At 40.0% G+C, this 17183-nt stretch overlaps 1 protein-coding gene across 1 annotated transcript; it reads left to right on the top strand.

Annotated features, from left to right (window-relative positions):
* Positions 1–3688: 3688 nt before the first annotated feature.
* On the top strand, positions 3689–15219 carry LOC118768660 (putative uncharacterized protein DDB_G0282133). Its single transcript, XM_036515505.1, has 6 exons — positions 3689–3820; positions 4879–4971; positions 8925–9026; positions 10376–10510; positions 12417–12507; positions 13930–15219. Exons 1-6 carry the CDS (start codon positions 3756–3758, stop codon positions 15118–15120), a joined length of 1677 nt encoding a protein of 558 aa, XP_036371398.1. The 5' UTR covers positions 3689–3755; the 3' UTR covers positions 15121–15219.
* Positions 15220–17183: the final 1964 nt, after the last annotated feature.

The following is a 17183-nucleotide window of genomic DNA, read 5'->3' as shown; positions in this document are numbered from 1 at the left end:
CAAAATTCATTATATAAAAATATGAGAAAGAGAATATATAAATACATACATATGTGTGTATATGCGTCTTTGTGTAACGCAATTATACACACACACACACACAGAGAAACACACACACACACACACACACACACACACACACACACTATCTTAACATCATAAAGATATTCGGGGTGTTGTAGGAGATGTCTTCACCTCAAACAATCAAATCTGTTCATGGAGATTATGACTCACCTCCAGACGGTTGTTTCAATCAGTATCGTAGCACACTCACACACACACACACACACCACAACACACACATAGCATTATATATATATATATATATATATAATATATATATATATATATATAATAATGATATATAATATATATAAAAAAGTGTATAGAGGTGAGTAATATATAATATAGGTGTGTGTGGTGTGTGTGGTTTGTGTGTGGGCTGTGTGGTAAGTAGCTTGCTAAACAACCACATGGTTCCGGGTTCAGTCCCACTGCGTGGCATCTTGGGCAAGTGTCTTCTGCTATAGCCCCGGGCCGACCAATGCCTTGTGAGTGGATTTGGTAGACGGAAACTGAAAGAAGCCTGTCGTATATATGTATATATATATATATATATGTATGTGTGTGTGTTTGTGTGTCTGTGTTTGTCCCCTTAGCATTGCTTGACAACCGATGCTGGTGTGTTTACGTCCCCGTCACTTAGCGGTTCGGCAAAAGAGACCGATAGAATAAGTACTGGGCTTACAAAGAATAAGTCCCGGGGTCGATTTGCTCGACTAAAGGCGGTGCTCCAGCATGGCCGCAGTCAAATGACTGAAACAAGTAAAAGAGTATATATATATACAAACACATATATAAATGTGTGTGTGTCTATGAGAAATAAATCAGCGTCGACAGAAGCGCGAATTATGACGGCGCAACTGTGGAGTCTTGACACAGGGTTCTCCGTCGTTTGCGACGATGAGTACCTTTATGTTCAGTCATTTTGAACTGATCTATGATGAAGTTAACGCGTAAGTGGCTGAATATTCCGTAGATACGTGTACCCCTTGCGTAATTTTCAAATGGAATCAGTTGGAAGCAACATACGACAAGGTTGACCCATTTGAATCACGGGTACATTCAAAGCCAAAAGGCACTTTTTAAAGATGGCATGACATGAGATCGAACTGGGGAACCTCATGATTGTAAAGCAATCTTCCAAACTCATTCTGCTATAGCTGTATATTCGTGAAGTATGGAAAAACAGTCAACTCCAGTTACGAGATCGTTCCAACGCAAATGTTGTGTGTGTGTGTGTGAGAGTATGTGTGTGTGGTGTGTGTGTGTGTGTGTGTGTGTGTGTGCGTGTGTGTGTGCGATCGTGAGCCGAATACCCTAACCACTAAGCCACGCACCTTCACACACGTGCACTAACACACACAAACATACGTACTTACATACATACATACATACATACATACATACATACATACATACATACATGCGTACATACATACATGCGTACGTATGTATGTATGTACGTACGTATGTATGTAATGTATGTATGTATGTATGTATGTGTGTGTATGTGTATGTGAGTGTGTGTGTGTGTGTGTGTGTGTGTGTGTGTGTGTGTGTGTTTCACTGTTCAGTTTTATTTCAAGATTTCTTGCCAAAAGAGAAACCTAGATTCAAGGCTCCTTCACTGGAATTTCAACGTCAACAATAGGGTATGTTTGTGTGTATGTGTGTGTGTGCGTATGTATGTTTGTGTGTGTATGTATGTATGTATGTATGTATGTATGTATGTATGTACGTACGTACGTACGTATGTATGTATGTACGTACATACATACGTACGTACATACATACATACATACATACATACATACATACATACATACATACATACATACATACATTGAGACCCCTTTCGGTCATGACGTACCGTGGGATTGCACCTAGAAAGTTACCCTTCCAGGCACAAGTCCGGGCAAGGTTGTTTGTGGAAGGCCAGCAGTCGCCCATGCATACCAGCGACCCATCTCCACACCACTGATGCTATCCAAGGGAAAGGCAAAGGGGCCGATACAGCTTGGAACTTGTGACATCACAACTCATTTCTACAGCTGAGTGAACTGGAGCAACGTGAAATAAAGTGTCTTGCTCAAGAACACAGCATGCAGCCTGGTCCGGGATTCGAACTCACAACCTCACGATCGTAAGCTCGACGCTCTAACTACTGAGCCATGCGCCTTCTCCTACATATATACATACATACATACATTCATACATACATACATACATAAAAAGGATTCTTTAAGGATATCGCGAAAACCTTGGTTGAAGGCCCAACATTCTGAGTTCTTTTACAGGGCTTAGAAAACCTGAAGGACCGCTGCAATACGTATGTGAACCTGAAAGTCGAATATGTTGAATAAAATCATAATTAACTGACCCTCCCGTATTTTCTTTTACCCACGGCCAGGAACTTTTCAGCAAGCCTTCGTATAGGTACGACAGGCTTCAGTACAGTTTTCAGTCACTTTACCATCTTTAAAAGATATATAGTTTGTCAGTTTGCACTAGATAGCACAGTATGGAATACATGACGTCTACGAGCAAAAAACTAAAAAAAAATTAATTTTTTTTTTAAACCAGAAAACAGACGTTTGCAGCTGAACCAGTTTTAATAAAAAAATTCTGCTCGATCAGCACTAATCTCGGGTTAAACAGAGCAACACCAACAACAAGGAAAAACAATTCCAGAACAAAGAATAAACAGAAAATGTACATGAGAGGGCAACGTTCTAATCAATTCATTAGAAATTTATTTTATGGCGAATGTTATTCTAAAATATATTTTAGTCTATTGTGTAATCGGGAAGCAAAATTGGTGCATTGATGAAACGAGACAAAAATATTTTATAATCACTGGTGTAATCTGATTAAGATCAGCGTGTTGGTGATGTTTATTAGTAATCGGTTTCTGCACTGGTAAGTCTGGGGCAGCGAGAGATTGAAAGAGGTTGAGAGCACCGAAACTCACTGGAAGGTGGTGACTGCAGATGGAGGAGGAGGAGAGATGTCGTTTGATACGGGAAGAGATGTGGTCAGAGAACTGCTGGCGGGGGAGAGAGAGAGACAGTAGTGTAGGCAGTGGCCGTAGGGGTTGGTAGTGGTTGTAGCGGCGGCGGTGGCGGTAGTGGTAGACTCTGTAAATAAAATTTTATGCTTATTTAGACGTATATTTCGATAGCTATACAATAATCCCTCGACTATCGCGGGGGTTACGTTCCAAAATCCCCCGCGAATTGTGAAAATCCGCGAAGTAGAATGAGTACTGTATATATATATTTTTTAATTTTTTTTATTTTTGCAAGTTGTATATATTTATTTTATTATAAATGCAAAACAACACCACGGAGGAATCGACGTAAGCTTAAATAATAAACCGCGATAGGGGAACCGCGATAGGGGAACCGCGATAGGTGAACCGCGATATCGCGAGGCATTACTGTAAGATGTGTGTGTATGCGAGCGTGTGCGTGTGTGTGTGTATCAATATGTATGTGTACGCAAATGAATGCGTTTGTGCGATTGTGAGCATGCGTGCTTGTGTGTGCATAAAACACTTGCAAACCAAGAATTTTGCTGATTATTACTGTTTATGAATATCACTCATCATCGTTTACGATGACACCACTCTAATAAAAATCTACCTTTTTCTCTGACAGGATGCGACCCCTACAATTAGCACCAGAGACCTGATGACCTTTACCTTGCATGTTGCAAAAGGATGTCAACATTTGGCTAAGAATAGATTCATACATCGGTAAAGACATTCATTGTAAAAATAATTGGTTCTCGGATGGTTTTTGCTCTTTTTTTTCTTTCGCTTTTCGTTTGTTTCTCTACTGAATAATGTATGTCATTATTCAGTTTATTTCAAGATTTCTTGCCAATAGAGAAAGAACTGGTTTCTAACCTAGATACAAGAGTCCTTCATTGGAATTTCAGCATCAACAACAGTATTTTTTTGTTTATATGTATGCATGTATGTATATATGTATGTATGTACTACGTATGTACGTATATATGTATGTATGGTATTGGTATTTAGGCAGAGTGTTACACATCCCATCTATCTATGTATGTATATATGCATGTATGTATGCATGTATGTATGCATGTATGTATGCATGCATGTACATATGCATGCATGCATGTATGTATGTATGTATGTATGTATGTATGTATGTATGTAATTTCTCCTCTTCTCCTCTGGAAGCCATCTACTCGCAATACCAGAGGGCACACACTCTCCTACCCTGATGTAATCTCCAGGGATACAGGCATCCAGCAACAGGACCTCCGTAATGCCATGATGGACCGTGAAGTCTGGCGTAGCATGGTAAATTCCATTGTCTCGACCACGGTCGAACAATGATGATGATGATGTATGTATGTATGTGCGGATTTGTATGTCTTATGTATGTATTCTCATACATATAGTTACATATCTAGACATGCTCGTATATATTTAAATGATAAACTTCTTCTGGAAAGTTTTACAGATTTTTACAGTTTCAGTGATGGATTGAATCTGTAATCTTCGAATTAGCTTTCTCCTTTCTGGTTTTAAGAAGCCTAATTTCTCAAGATTGGTATTTAGGCAGTGTGTTATATATCCCATGTATGTATGTATGTATGTATGTATGTATGTATGTATGTATGTATGTATGTATGTATGTATGTGTGTGTGTATGTGTGTATGTGTGTATGTATGTATGTATGTATGTATGTATGTATGTATGTATGTATGTATGTATGTATTTACGTGTTTTTATATACTCGTTGTTGAATACAGTACAATGCCGTTTTTTTCTGCAGAGACATCGCAGCTCGGAATTGTTTGCTGACGTCGAAAGGAGAGAAGAAAATTGCAAAAATTGCAGATTTTGGAATGGCGCGAGACATTTACAGGTTAGCCAGTGCAAATGTTTGTTACAGCTGTTATCCTTGTTATCCTTGTTCTTCTTCTTCTTCTTCTTCTTCTTCTTCTTCTTCTTCTTCTTCTTCTTCTTCTTTCTTCTTTTTCTTCTTCTTCTTCTCCTTCTTCTTCTTCTTCTTCTTTCTTTTTCTTCTTCTTCTTCTTCTTCTTCTCCTTCTTCTCCTTCTTCTTCTTCTTCTTCTTCTTCTCCTTCTTCTTCTTCTTCTTCTTTTTCTTCTTCTTCTTCTTCTTCTTCTCCTTCTTCTTCTCCTCTTCTTCTCCTTCTTCTTCTTCTTCTTCTTCTCCTTCTTCTCCTTCTTCTTCTTCTTCTTCTTCTTCTCCTTCTTCTTCTTCTTCTTCTCCTTCTTCTTCTTCTTTTTCTTTTTCTTCTCCTTCTTCTTCTTCTTTTTCTTCTTTTTCTTCTTCTTCTTCTTCTTCTTCTCCTTCTTCTTCTTTTTTCTTCTCCTTCCTTCGTCTTCTTATTCTTCTCCTTTCTTCGTCTTCTTCTTCTTTTTCTTCTTTTTCTTCTCTTTTTTCTTCTTTTTCTTCTCTTCTTCTCTCCTTTTTCTTCTTCTTCTTCTTCTTCCTTTCCTTTCTCCTTCTTCTTCCTTCTTTTCTCCTTTTCTTCCTTCTTCTTTTTCTTCTTCTCCTTCTTCTCCTTCTTCTTCTTCTTCTTCTTCTTCTTCTTCTTCTTCTTCTTCTCTTCTTCTTCTTCTTCTTCTTCTTCAATTCTTCAATTCTCAGACCGGCCGTGATCGCGCGCAAACCTCGGTCTAAAACTGCTCCTGTCGTGACCAACCAGATATTTTATATCCCCGAATACCTTCTTTTTCCACAACCTTCTTTCCTGAATGACTATAAGACGAGACGTGACATCGATTGTCGCTACTATGTCTAGCATGACCAACGACTTAGTCGAGGCACACTCGTATACGCTCCATTGATTTTATTATTATAGATGGTCACGACTTTCATTAAAGATTCATCTCCAATATTTACAGATCCTATCTATTCCCGATAGCATCTCACATTGTCATCGATTGCTTAAAGATAAATTTAGATCAGAATTGTCACACCTTTTATGTTTTATTTATAATTCATTATAATACAACAGAAATATCTCTAAGGATTAACTCCCTTTACACAAGGAGGTAGGAGAGAGGGGGGAGGGGGCGAGAGTGAAAGAGAGACAGAGAGAGAGAGAGAGTTCTTGCTGATGCTATCAAGTATCTGCAGTGATTGCATCCCTTCTTAGAACTCTTTGTGATAAATTCTTTGTGAATGTGTCCGTTGGGTTTCGTACAAATAGAATTTGTATTATGAAGATAGGTAGATAGATAGAGAGAGAGGGGGGCTAGGTAGGTAGGTAGGTAGGTAGATAGGTAGGTAGGTAGGTAGGTAGGTTGATAAGCAGATAGATAGGTAGATAGATAGATAGATTGAGAGAGAGAGAGGTAGATAGATAATCAGATAGATAGGTAGATAGATAGATAGATTGAGAGAGAGAGAGGTAGATAGATAAGCAGATACATAGAGAGAGAGAGGTAGTAGGTAGGTAGGTAGGTAGGTAGGTAGATAGATAGATTGAGAGAGAGAGAGAGGTAGGTAGGTAGGTAGGTAGGTAGGTAGGTAGGTAGGTAGGTAGGTAGGTAGGTAGGTAGATAGGTAGGCAGATAGGTAGGTATGTAGGTAGGTAAGCAGATAGACCGACAGATAGATAGAAGCGTTAGGTCACCATGCATGAACACGAAAATCCGACGAGCGCGCACTACACGTTTGCTCTCGAGGCGTAACAACCGAGAACTAACGCAACCTAGCGGCGCAAACATTTTCGCACATGTGCAGGAAAGGAGGTGTCAGCACGTGCCCAAAAGAATATTACCCACGCGCGCGGCATTAGTTTTGTCTGGGGGGGGGTAAAAAAAATGAAGTCGGATACATTTTGGACGCACCTCGTATACCGGCGACATCCTTCTGTGTCACGTTTTTCCTGTTCTGTTCCCCACTTCTCTCACGGATTTAACTCCTCCTTCCGCCCTCTACCGGCCACCTATCTCTGTATCTTCACATTTTATTATTGCTTTCCTATCTCTTCCCACTCCTCCTCTCTTTCCCTCTTTTTCTCCCCCTCATCTCTCTCTTTCTCTCGCCTTCCTTTTCTCTCTCTTTACTTGCCAAAACGACAAACATATATTTCCTTCTCTTCATAGTTATTTCTTATTAGTCTATCTGTTCGCTGCGTTTAATACTAACTCTAACCTAACTACATACCGTCATTCGTTCATGTTACGAACCGAAGTCTCCATGGTTCCCAGATCTCATCACAAAGAACTCTTTTTCTTTTCTCTCTTCTCTCGTCTCTCTTCCCTCGTCTCTTCTTCGATAAACAACCTGAAGCCAGAACGTCATTATTTTTCCCCTTTCCTCACTTTAACTGCTACTTTAACTGCCTCAATTCCTGTCGATCAATCCCTTCCCAACTCAAAGAAGACCCATACTGGTTTTACACTGGTACTTAATTTTATTTTGCAACTTCTTTATGTAATCCTATTTCTATGCATGGCACTTTTCTCTCTCTCTCTCTCTCTCTCTGTTTCCAGCCATTTTATTCCCACTATCTATCGCAGTGGTATTCAACCGCTTCTTACCTATTGACCCCTTCCGTTATTATTTTATTCTGGTGGATCCCAATAACCATTCGATGTTTAAATATTAGCTTTGTAGAAAACTTCTTTCGAAATTCCTCTTTTGCAGTTAAACACATTAACCCCTGTTGTTTGAACGATGCAAAACAACATGAGACAAAGAAACCAAGATGTCGCTTGCAATGAATACATCTAAAAAAAAAGGCGGCGAGCTGGCAGAAACGTTAGCACGCCGGGCGAAATGCTCAGCGGCATTTCGTCGGTCTTTAACGTCCTGAGTTCAAATTCCGCCCAGGTCAACTTTGCCTTTCATCCTCTCTAGGTTGATAAATTAAGTACCGGTTGGGTATTGGGGTCGATTTAATCGACGTATCCCCTTCCCAAAAATTTCGGGTCATGTGCCTGGAGTAGAAAAGATGCTACAGGCCGGCGAGCTGGCAGAAACGTCAGCACGCTGGGCGAAATGCCTAGCGGTATTTCGCCTGTCTTTACGTTGTGAGTTCAAATTCCGCCGAAGTCGACTTTGCCTTTCATCCTTTCGGGGTCGATAAATTAAGCACCAGTTACGCACTGGGGTCGATGTAATCGACTTAATACCTATGTCTGTCCTTGTTTGTCCCCCTCTGTGTTTAGCCCCTTGTGGGTAATAAAGAAATAGGTATTTCGCCTGTCTTTACGTTCTGAGTTCAAATTCCGCCCAGGTCGACTTTGCCTTTTATCCTTTCGGAGTTGATAAATGAAGTACCAGTTTCGCACTGAGGTCGATCTAATCGACAGGCCACCTTCCCCAAAAATTTCGGGCCTTGTTCCTAGAGTAGAAAAGAATAAATTACATCTAAAACAAAATTTTGCTGTTTTGCTTGCGGGAACCCACAACAATCGTATATAGGCCCCAACAGGGATCATATGGACCCCGGTTGGGAAGAAATGATCTATCTTATTTCAGGTTACATAATGTGACCCAATTTCAAAAGCAGCAAGCTGGCACAACTGCTACCGTGTCGGACTAAATACGTTGCAGCATTCCTTCCGCTGTTTTACGTTCTGAGTTCAAATACCACCGAGTTCGACTCTGCTTTCATCCTTTCGGGCTGATCGATAAAATAAGTACCAACTGAGATCTGGGGTTCCATGTAATCGAATTCGCTCTCCCTAAAGATGCTGACCTTGTTCCAAAATCTGAAGAATAATGGAACTCGATTTCATCAATCTCTCTCTCTCTCTCTCTCTCTCTCTCTCTCTCTCTCTCTCTCTCTCTCTCTCTCTCTCTCTCTCTCACTCTCTTTCTCCATCCACTTCAGGTCAGATTACTATAAAAAGGATGGACGTGCACTGCTGCCTGTGAAATGGATGCCACCAGAAGCCTTTATCGATGGAATCTTCTCCACCAAGACCGATGTCTGGTAAGTATGACTTGCCTTCATTTCTCCCAATTCTAATCCAACCGGAATCGATTTTTGACTGCCATGTCACCCCACAACCCACTTCATGGAGAATAGCTGATTGTTTTATAATTGTATATTCTGAGACTATAGAATCAAACCATCGAAATCAACGAGGTAATCCATGATTAATTCAAAACAACGTGAATAGATAAGCATTGCATTTGACAGGGTATCCTGAATGTTAACGGGCTAAGACGAAAGATTTGTGATGGATTTGGCTGCTATGTCTAGCAGAACGATTGGTCGCGTAGATTCCCCCGTTGCCTAAATGTTGTTGGATTTACCTAACCTTAAAGATTACTAGCAGTATCGCCCGGCGTTGCTCGGGTTTGTTTCGACCCTTTAGAATTGGAATTTTTGAAAAGTAAAAATTTTGCATTATGTAGCTTGTTATTCTCTTTAATTGAACATTTTTCTGGTTGAAATACACCGAAAAATGGTGACACAGCAGTCAAAAATCGTAAAAGATAGGGATTTTCATAGAAAAAATGCACCTTTTTGATGTAAATAATTTTTGGTGTTAACATGCTCCGATTTGAATTTATTCTTCTACGGAAGGAAGAGCAAGCCTTCTTCTATCATACTCTTAATTTTGGTGAACTTGCACCACAGGGTCTCGGAGGAGATAGCGTTAGTTGAAGGCAACCAAACCTGCCATACACAGACAACTTCAGCTTTATATAGAGAGAGAATAGTCTGGTTTAAATACACCGAAAAATGACGACACAGCAGTCAAAAAATCGTATAAAATAGGGATTTTCATAGAAAAAAAGCACTTTTTTGATGTAAATAATTTTTGGTCTTAACGTGGTCCGATTTGAATATTTTCTTCTACGGAAGAAAGAGCAAGCCTTCTTCTATCATACTCTCAATTTTGGTGAACTTGCGCGCAGGGTCTCGGAGGAGATAGTGTTAGTTGAAGGCTACCAAATCTGCCATACACACAGACAACTTCAGCTTTATATATAGAGAGAGAATAGTCTGGTTGAAATACACTGAAAAATGACGACACAGCAGTCAAAAAATCGTAAAAAATAGTGATTTTCATAGAACAAAAAAACCTTTTTGGTGTAAATAATTTTTGGTGTTAACATGGTCAGATTTGAATTTTTTCTTTTACGGAAGGAAGAGCAAGCCTTCTTCTATCATACTCTTAATTTTGGTCAACTTGCGCCGCAGGGTCTCGGAGGAGATAGTGCTAGTTGAAGACTACCAAACCTGCCATACACAGACAACTTTAGCTTTATATAGAGAGAGATGTATTCATTCATATGACTCGCTTTTTTGCTTTGTTTTTCTTTGCGCAGGTCGTTCGGTGTGCTGTTGTGGGAGATATTCTCCCTCGGGTGTTCGCCGTACCCAGGTTTAGGCAACCAAGATGTCATACAACATGTAACGTATGGAGGTCGAATGGGAAAGCCACGAAGCTGCCCAGATGCCATGTAAGTCTCTTCTACAACATCCAACCTTCTACCTGTGATAGCACGCACACACACACACACACACACCACACACACAACACACACACACACACCATCACACACACACACACACACACACACACACACACACACACACACACACACACACACCATCACGCACACACAATCATGTCGAACAAAATTCTTCGCAGCGTTTCTTCCATTCTTAATGTTCTTAGTCCAAATACCGTCGAGTTCGAATTTGTCTTTCCTGCTTTCAGGGTCGATAAAATAAAGTGCCAGTCAAGTACTGGGGTCGATGTAATCAACATGTCCTCACCCATCAAACATCGCTGGCCTCGACCTTGGGCCCTGCAACGGGTCAGCGTACCGTTCAGGCGGAATATTGTGATCTCGGCCACTTCCACACCACGGAAACCGAATAACCGGTCTTATGAATCCTTGAACTCGAGAAAAATTAAATCAAACGATGACTGCTGACAGAATTAATCGGCGAGAATTCCTAAAAAAAACACATCTATGGAGGGTCTGCAAACAAACTCTTGAAATTCCTTCTTCCGCTACATATTGTTCGCATCTCCATTTTCAAGCACTTGGTCCTTTTTGTGTCCTCCGTCCCCCGGTTTAACACCACAACCATGGAAGCCGGTAGAGGCGGCAGGAGGGGTTGCTTCCTACTTCAGCAATCATAAATCGTGGTTCCATGTCCTCTTTTCCCGCCACTAATCTCGAAGATTCTGCCAAAGTCATATACGTTATATTTTTCCGGACTGAAGTGGTAAACCCTAACCCTGTTGCGGACAACAGTTGAGGGCTCCACAAATTCTTGCTGATCTACCTGCACATACGATTTGTTTAATGTGACCAGATATTTGTGCTCGACATAAGCTCAATCTGTCCCCACTCCATCAAATCGACGCTGCCTGCAGAGGAGCACAGCGTGCAATACATCAGATTTTGAAACGAAGGCAGGGTGACGTTAACTAAAGTGCTTTTCTCAAGAACACAACGCACCACCCGGTCCGGGAATCGAAAACATTATGCTGCAATCGTTAGTACAACACCCTAACCACCAGACCTTACGCCTCACCTGAATAAATATTTTCTACTCTAGGCACGAGGCCCGAAATTTTGGGGCCAGTCGATTAGATCGATCCCAGTACACAACCAGTATTTAATTTATCCCGAAAGGATAAAAGGCAAAGTCGACCTGGGCGGAGTTTGAACTCAGAACGTAAAGGCAGACGAGATACCGCTAAGCATTCCGCCCGGCGTTCTAACGTTTCTTATTTCTTTATTGCCCACAGGGGGCTAAATATAGAGGGGACAAACAAGGACAGACAAACGGATTAAGTTGATTACATCGACCCCAGTGCGTAACTAGTACTTAATTTATCGACCCCGAAAGGATGAAAGGCAAAGTCGACCTTGGCGGAATTTGAACTCAGAACGTAAAGACAGGCGAAATACCTATTTCTTTACTACCCACAAGGGGCTAAACACAGAGAGGACAAAGGAGGACAGACAAACGGATTAAGTCGATTATATCGACCCCAGTGCGTAACTGGTACGTATTTAATCGATCATGAATGGATGAAAGGCAAAGTCGACCTCGGCGGAATTTGAACTCAGAACGTAGCAGCAGACGAAATACGGCTACACATTTCGCCCGGCGTGCTAACGTTTCTGCCAGCTCGCCGCCTTAACTGTTCAAAATTATATTGCATTCGTTAACGTACAGGTCCTCAGCAGGTACGCAACATTAATGATTTCTACATCAAAGCATTGATGCTGTATATTATAACGATTAGAATTGTAAATTCCCTAACAGAGGAGTAAAAAGAACAATCAAAGTTGAAAAAATGCTTAACCAGATTCTTTATATTTTTGTCTTTGAATTCTACAGATTTGAAGTGATGTTGTCCTGTTGGAACAGTGACGCCAACGAAAGACCTGACTTCAACATCATTATGGAAGTCATCACCAAATGTTCACAGGTAGGTCAATCACCTTTGTTGTTGTTGTCGTTCGTTCATTATCTTGTGACGGGTGGATTCGATCCCTGCAATCCCACGAAACCGTACATCAATCACCAATCTTTATTTCTGTTTCTATCCAGTTTTTGGCCGAGTATTTTGGCCGAGAGTTTTACAATGACTTCCATATTGCTATTGTTGTAGTTGTCGTTGTTGTCGTAGTTGTTGTTATTGATGCTGACGCTGATGCTGCAGTGTAGCTCTGGCTCAATACTGACCGAGCTATATTATAGCCCTAGGTACGCCGCGTCTGCTATAAGACCATACTTCACATTCCCACACGTATTGGCTAATAACAGGATCAAAGACACTAATCAGAGATTACTGTATTTTTTTCCAAGTACTTAATCTCGGTTAATCTGTTGTTGCAACTCCTGCTGCTGTTGTTGTTGTTGCTGCTGCTACTGCAGTTGTTGTTGTTGTTGTTAGCCCCAAAGTATATCTGATTGAGTAGGTCTATGTTTGTTCCTTCTCGAGCCATGCTTGGCTCATAAGGGCCGGTTTGCCGGTTTTTTTGGCGTATAGGTTCCCCACCTGGACGGGACACCGGTTCGTCGCAGGTGAGCTGCAAGATGCAGGAGGAATGAGTGAGAGAAAGTTGTGGTGAAAGAGTCAGCAGAAGTTCGCCATTACTTTCTGCCGGAGCCGCGTGGAGTTTAGGTGTTTCGCTCATAAACACACACCATCGCCCGGTCTGAGATTCGAACCCACGATCCCTCGACCGCGAGTCCGCTGCTCTAACCACTAGGCCATGTACCTCCAATTGAATAGGTCTATGATCAAAGTTGTTCTATCCCATGACCACCCCATCTTTTTTTGAATATCAGGAACTACCTTGTCCAGTGTGTTTTTTATTTTAAAACAGAAAGGTGTAATTTGAAGACCTGGCTGCTATTTCTACCAAACTGAACGACCACATACAAGCTCGCTCATTCTTCCAGCTGTTGTAGCTGTTAGTATTGCTGTCCCAAATCAGCTCTGATTGAGCAAACATTTAATCACGATCAATCCAACCGTGACCATTCCGACTTGTTTGTATATGTAGAACTACATTTTTTTTTAAATATTGCCTTCCTGTCTTAAGGAAGTGTGGTGTAATTTAAGAGATTTCGACTTCTGTTACTAACAAGTTGGACGACTGTATATTTTGAATGCGGACACAGGAAAAAAGGGCAAGGCTAGAGCATGACGATTGCTATTTCTCTATTTCATAGGGGACAATGAGGTCCCAAAAAGACATAGAAAAGACAGGAAGGGGAAGGCTGGAAGGCCTTTAATCATAGGCTCCCTAAACGTAGAGATAAACGTCAACAATGTTAAGAAAAGAAAACGAAATTTTCGCCCAAATTTAATATCATTTCCTTTATTTTCTTCTCGTTTCAGGACGAAGAAATCATGTCATCTCAGATCCCTAGCTGCTATTGTCCCCTTATCGCCGAGCCTGTAATTATGCCAGTGGCGTTGCCCTATAGAGGGGCGAAAAAAGTTCGAATGCCGAAATCTTTTGTAAGAAGTTCTGACCGCGTGACAAAACTTAATTCGCATGCACACCCCCAGCCCCACCACAATCTACCCCAACATCACCACCAAAACCATCACCAGCACCAGCATCAGCATCACCAGCACCGGCACCACCACCACCAGCATCACCAGCAACACAAGAGCAGTAGAACCAAGAACCGGATGCCAGCAAGAATTTCTCAAACTGCTCCTAAGCTGACGTACGCTTCAATTGGATTCTCTGAAGAGGACGAAGAGAAAGACGAAGAACTACCAGAAGAAGAGGAAATGGAGCGGAATGAAGAAGTCAATGATGATAATAATAATAATAATAATAATAATGATGATGATGATGACGACAACAGAGGAGTTGAGAGAAATGAAAGAGATGCGAGAGACGGAGAAGACAAAGATGGAGAAACCGTAAAAACGGAAGAAGGCAGAGAAAATGAAATAGACGAAGATGAAGAAGAAGAAATAGAATTAAGAGATGAAAGAGAAATAAAGGAGGATTTGGAGAGCTTTAAGAAGGAAGTAGATGAAAGAGGAGAGGAAGAAGGTGATGGTGAAGTATATGGAGGAAGCGATGAATCAATAAGATTGTTAAACGTTGCTACAGAAATGTGCGAAAATAATGGGACATTAACGGGAAACGAATATAGTTATAATATTAATGGTGGGGACAACATCACCAATGATGAATCAACAAAACTACTTGAAGAATTCAAAGACAGTCAAAAAAATCGAAACAAGAATGGCGAAACCTCGCCGAACCATTTTAGACGATGGCATAATGACAGGAACCAACGAGAAACGACGGGGATTGGTCAGGGCGAAAGGTTGGCTTTGCTTTCTTCTTCGAGAGACTTCGAGTTTCGTATCGAAACGGGTGATTCGGTTAGAAGCGGAAATAATGGTCAGCAGCAACCAGGAAACTGCAAAAAGTGCAGCTGTTCCAATTTTCTGTTGAGCACTCACACAAACAACTTGTTGCCATCTGTCCACTACCAGAACTGCGACAGTTCCGATGGCCCCAAGAAACAGAGCTTTTCCATCCTTGAAAGTCTCTCGTGAAAATTATAAAAAACAATCAATCAAACAAAAAAATTAAATAAAGACACTAAAAATGCAAAATAAAATAAACAAACGAATTTTTAAAAATATACAAAATAATGGACGAGATCAATAAAATAAAATTTACGAGATCGAAATCAATTTTGGAGCGCTTTAAAACAAACAAAGCGAACTTAAACGGAATAAGAATTATTAACAACAGAAACAAAAAAACAAACTCTAAGACAAAGCCAGACAGATTTCTCAAAATCAATTCTACACCACCGCCACCAACCCCTCCTAAAACATAATGCTACTTAAGCCTCAGCAATACGGGTGTATGTACCCGGTGGTGCAGGAGAAATTTGCATGAAAATGTTTAAAACGAGATAAAAAAAAATTAATGATAATAATAATAATAATAATAATAATAATAATAATAATTTTTTTTAATTTATGTATTAGACATTCACTAGTACAACACCAAAACAAAAAAAAAACAAATATATGGCACACTAGGCATAACAACAACGTGAACTTCCAACCTGTTGTCTCCTGAGGTCCCTGGGTGAGACTTGGAGCCAACTTGTACAGACATAAAGCAAAAGTCAAACATAGAATAATAATAATAACAATAATAATAATAATAATAATAATAATAATAATAATAATAATAATAATAATAATTGTTGCTAGTATAGGCACAAAGCCTGAAATTTCAAAGAAGTGATGTTGGTCGATTAAACTGGTCCCAGTGCTTCGCTAGTTCCTTGTTTTGTCGTCCCAGAAAGGATAAAAATCAAAGTTTGACCTCGGCGGGCCCTGAACCCAGAAGGTAACAGAGCAAAAGTCAGAGCAAATATCACTAAGGCTAAGGTCCAATGCTTTGGGTCCCGACGAGCCGGGTTTGTGGTTAAGTTTTAATTCCTAATGGATGGTGTTTCACGACTACATAAGCTTGCAATGTCTCCATGCGAATAAGCATGAACGGCACAACCTCATCTTCCACTTCGTTAAATTGGAGGTTTTGCGAATATATTAGAAACAATTATTATTATTATTATTATTATTATTATTATTATTATTATTATTATTATTATTCAGCAGTTTTATTTTTATAGCGTGCTTTCACTTCACTACCGAGCGCAGGTCTGTGTGCCTTGGGTATGTGCTGTGATTTGTTGTGATGCTCTGATGGTTACTGTCTGGAAAATCATTATCATTATTATTATTTTCATAATCATTATTATTATTATTATTATTATTATTATTATTATTATTATTATTATTATTATTATTATCATTATTATTATCATTATTATTATTACTACTACTACTATTATTATTATTATTGTGGCTTTCATCAATATTAGTGGTGTTGCTGTTGTTTCCTCTCTCGGTTTTAAGATTTTTCTTTTATATAAAAGATTGGTACCGTTTGTCGCTTGATTGTTGATTGCTAACCAAGGCAAAATGCCTGAGATCTGGGGGTCAGAGGTCAGAAGATAACATCAACGCTGGCAGTTGATTCACACTTATTGTATTAACCTCGAAAAAGATGAAAAACAAAGGCGAGATTTAACTCAGAACGTAATGACATGAAACGGTTGACCACCACAATTCATTTTATTCGACGCACTAACAACACTGTTAATCACCCATTCCCTACGAGTAACATTAGTATCAATAATAAAGTACCAGACAAATACTAGAATTATTGGTATCTATTACTCCTGCAAATTATTACCCTTGTACCCAAATATTATTAGCTTTATTACTATTATTATTTTTCTTTTTAATTCAGGTTCTGTTAAAACTCCTGAAACCTTGAATGCGTAGCGGACTTATTCCCTGCCGTATCATGCTATCTGTTCTTTTCAGCTATCTAATACTTTCCTGATTATTCTGGCCGTGCCAAGAAGGCAAACCTTTTGCAACAGTTCTACTGGGCATTCTATTCCAATTTCCTTTATATTCCTCTTGATGCCTTCTGATACTGTTCCCAAGGACCCAACAATAATTGGCACTATCTTCACCTTCTTCATTTTCCAGAGCCGGGATATTTCGTACTTAAGAGAGTTGTC

The sequence above is a fragment of the Octopus sinensis genome, unplaced genomic scaffold (assembly GCF_006345805.1).
Source record: "Octopus sinensis unplaced genomic scaffold, ASM634580v1 Contig00441, whole genome shotgun sequence".
Taxonomy (NCBI): domain Eukaryota; kingdom Metazoa; phylum Mollusca; class Cephalopoda; order Octopoda; family Octopodidae; genus Octopus; species Octopus sinensis.
The sequence above is the reverse complement of the archived record's forward strand: the minus strand, read 5'-3'. Positions and strand labels throughout refer to the sequence as shown.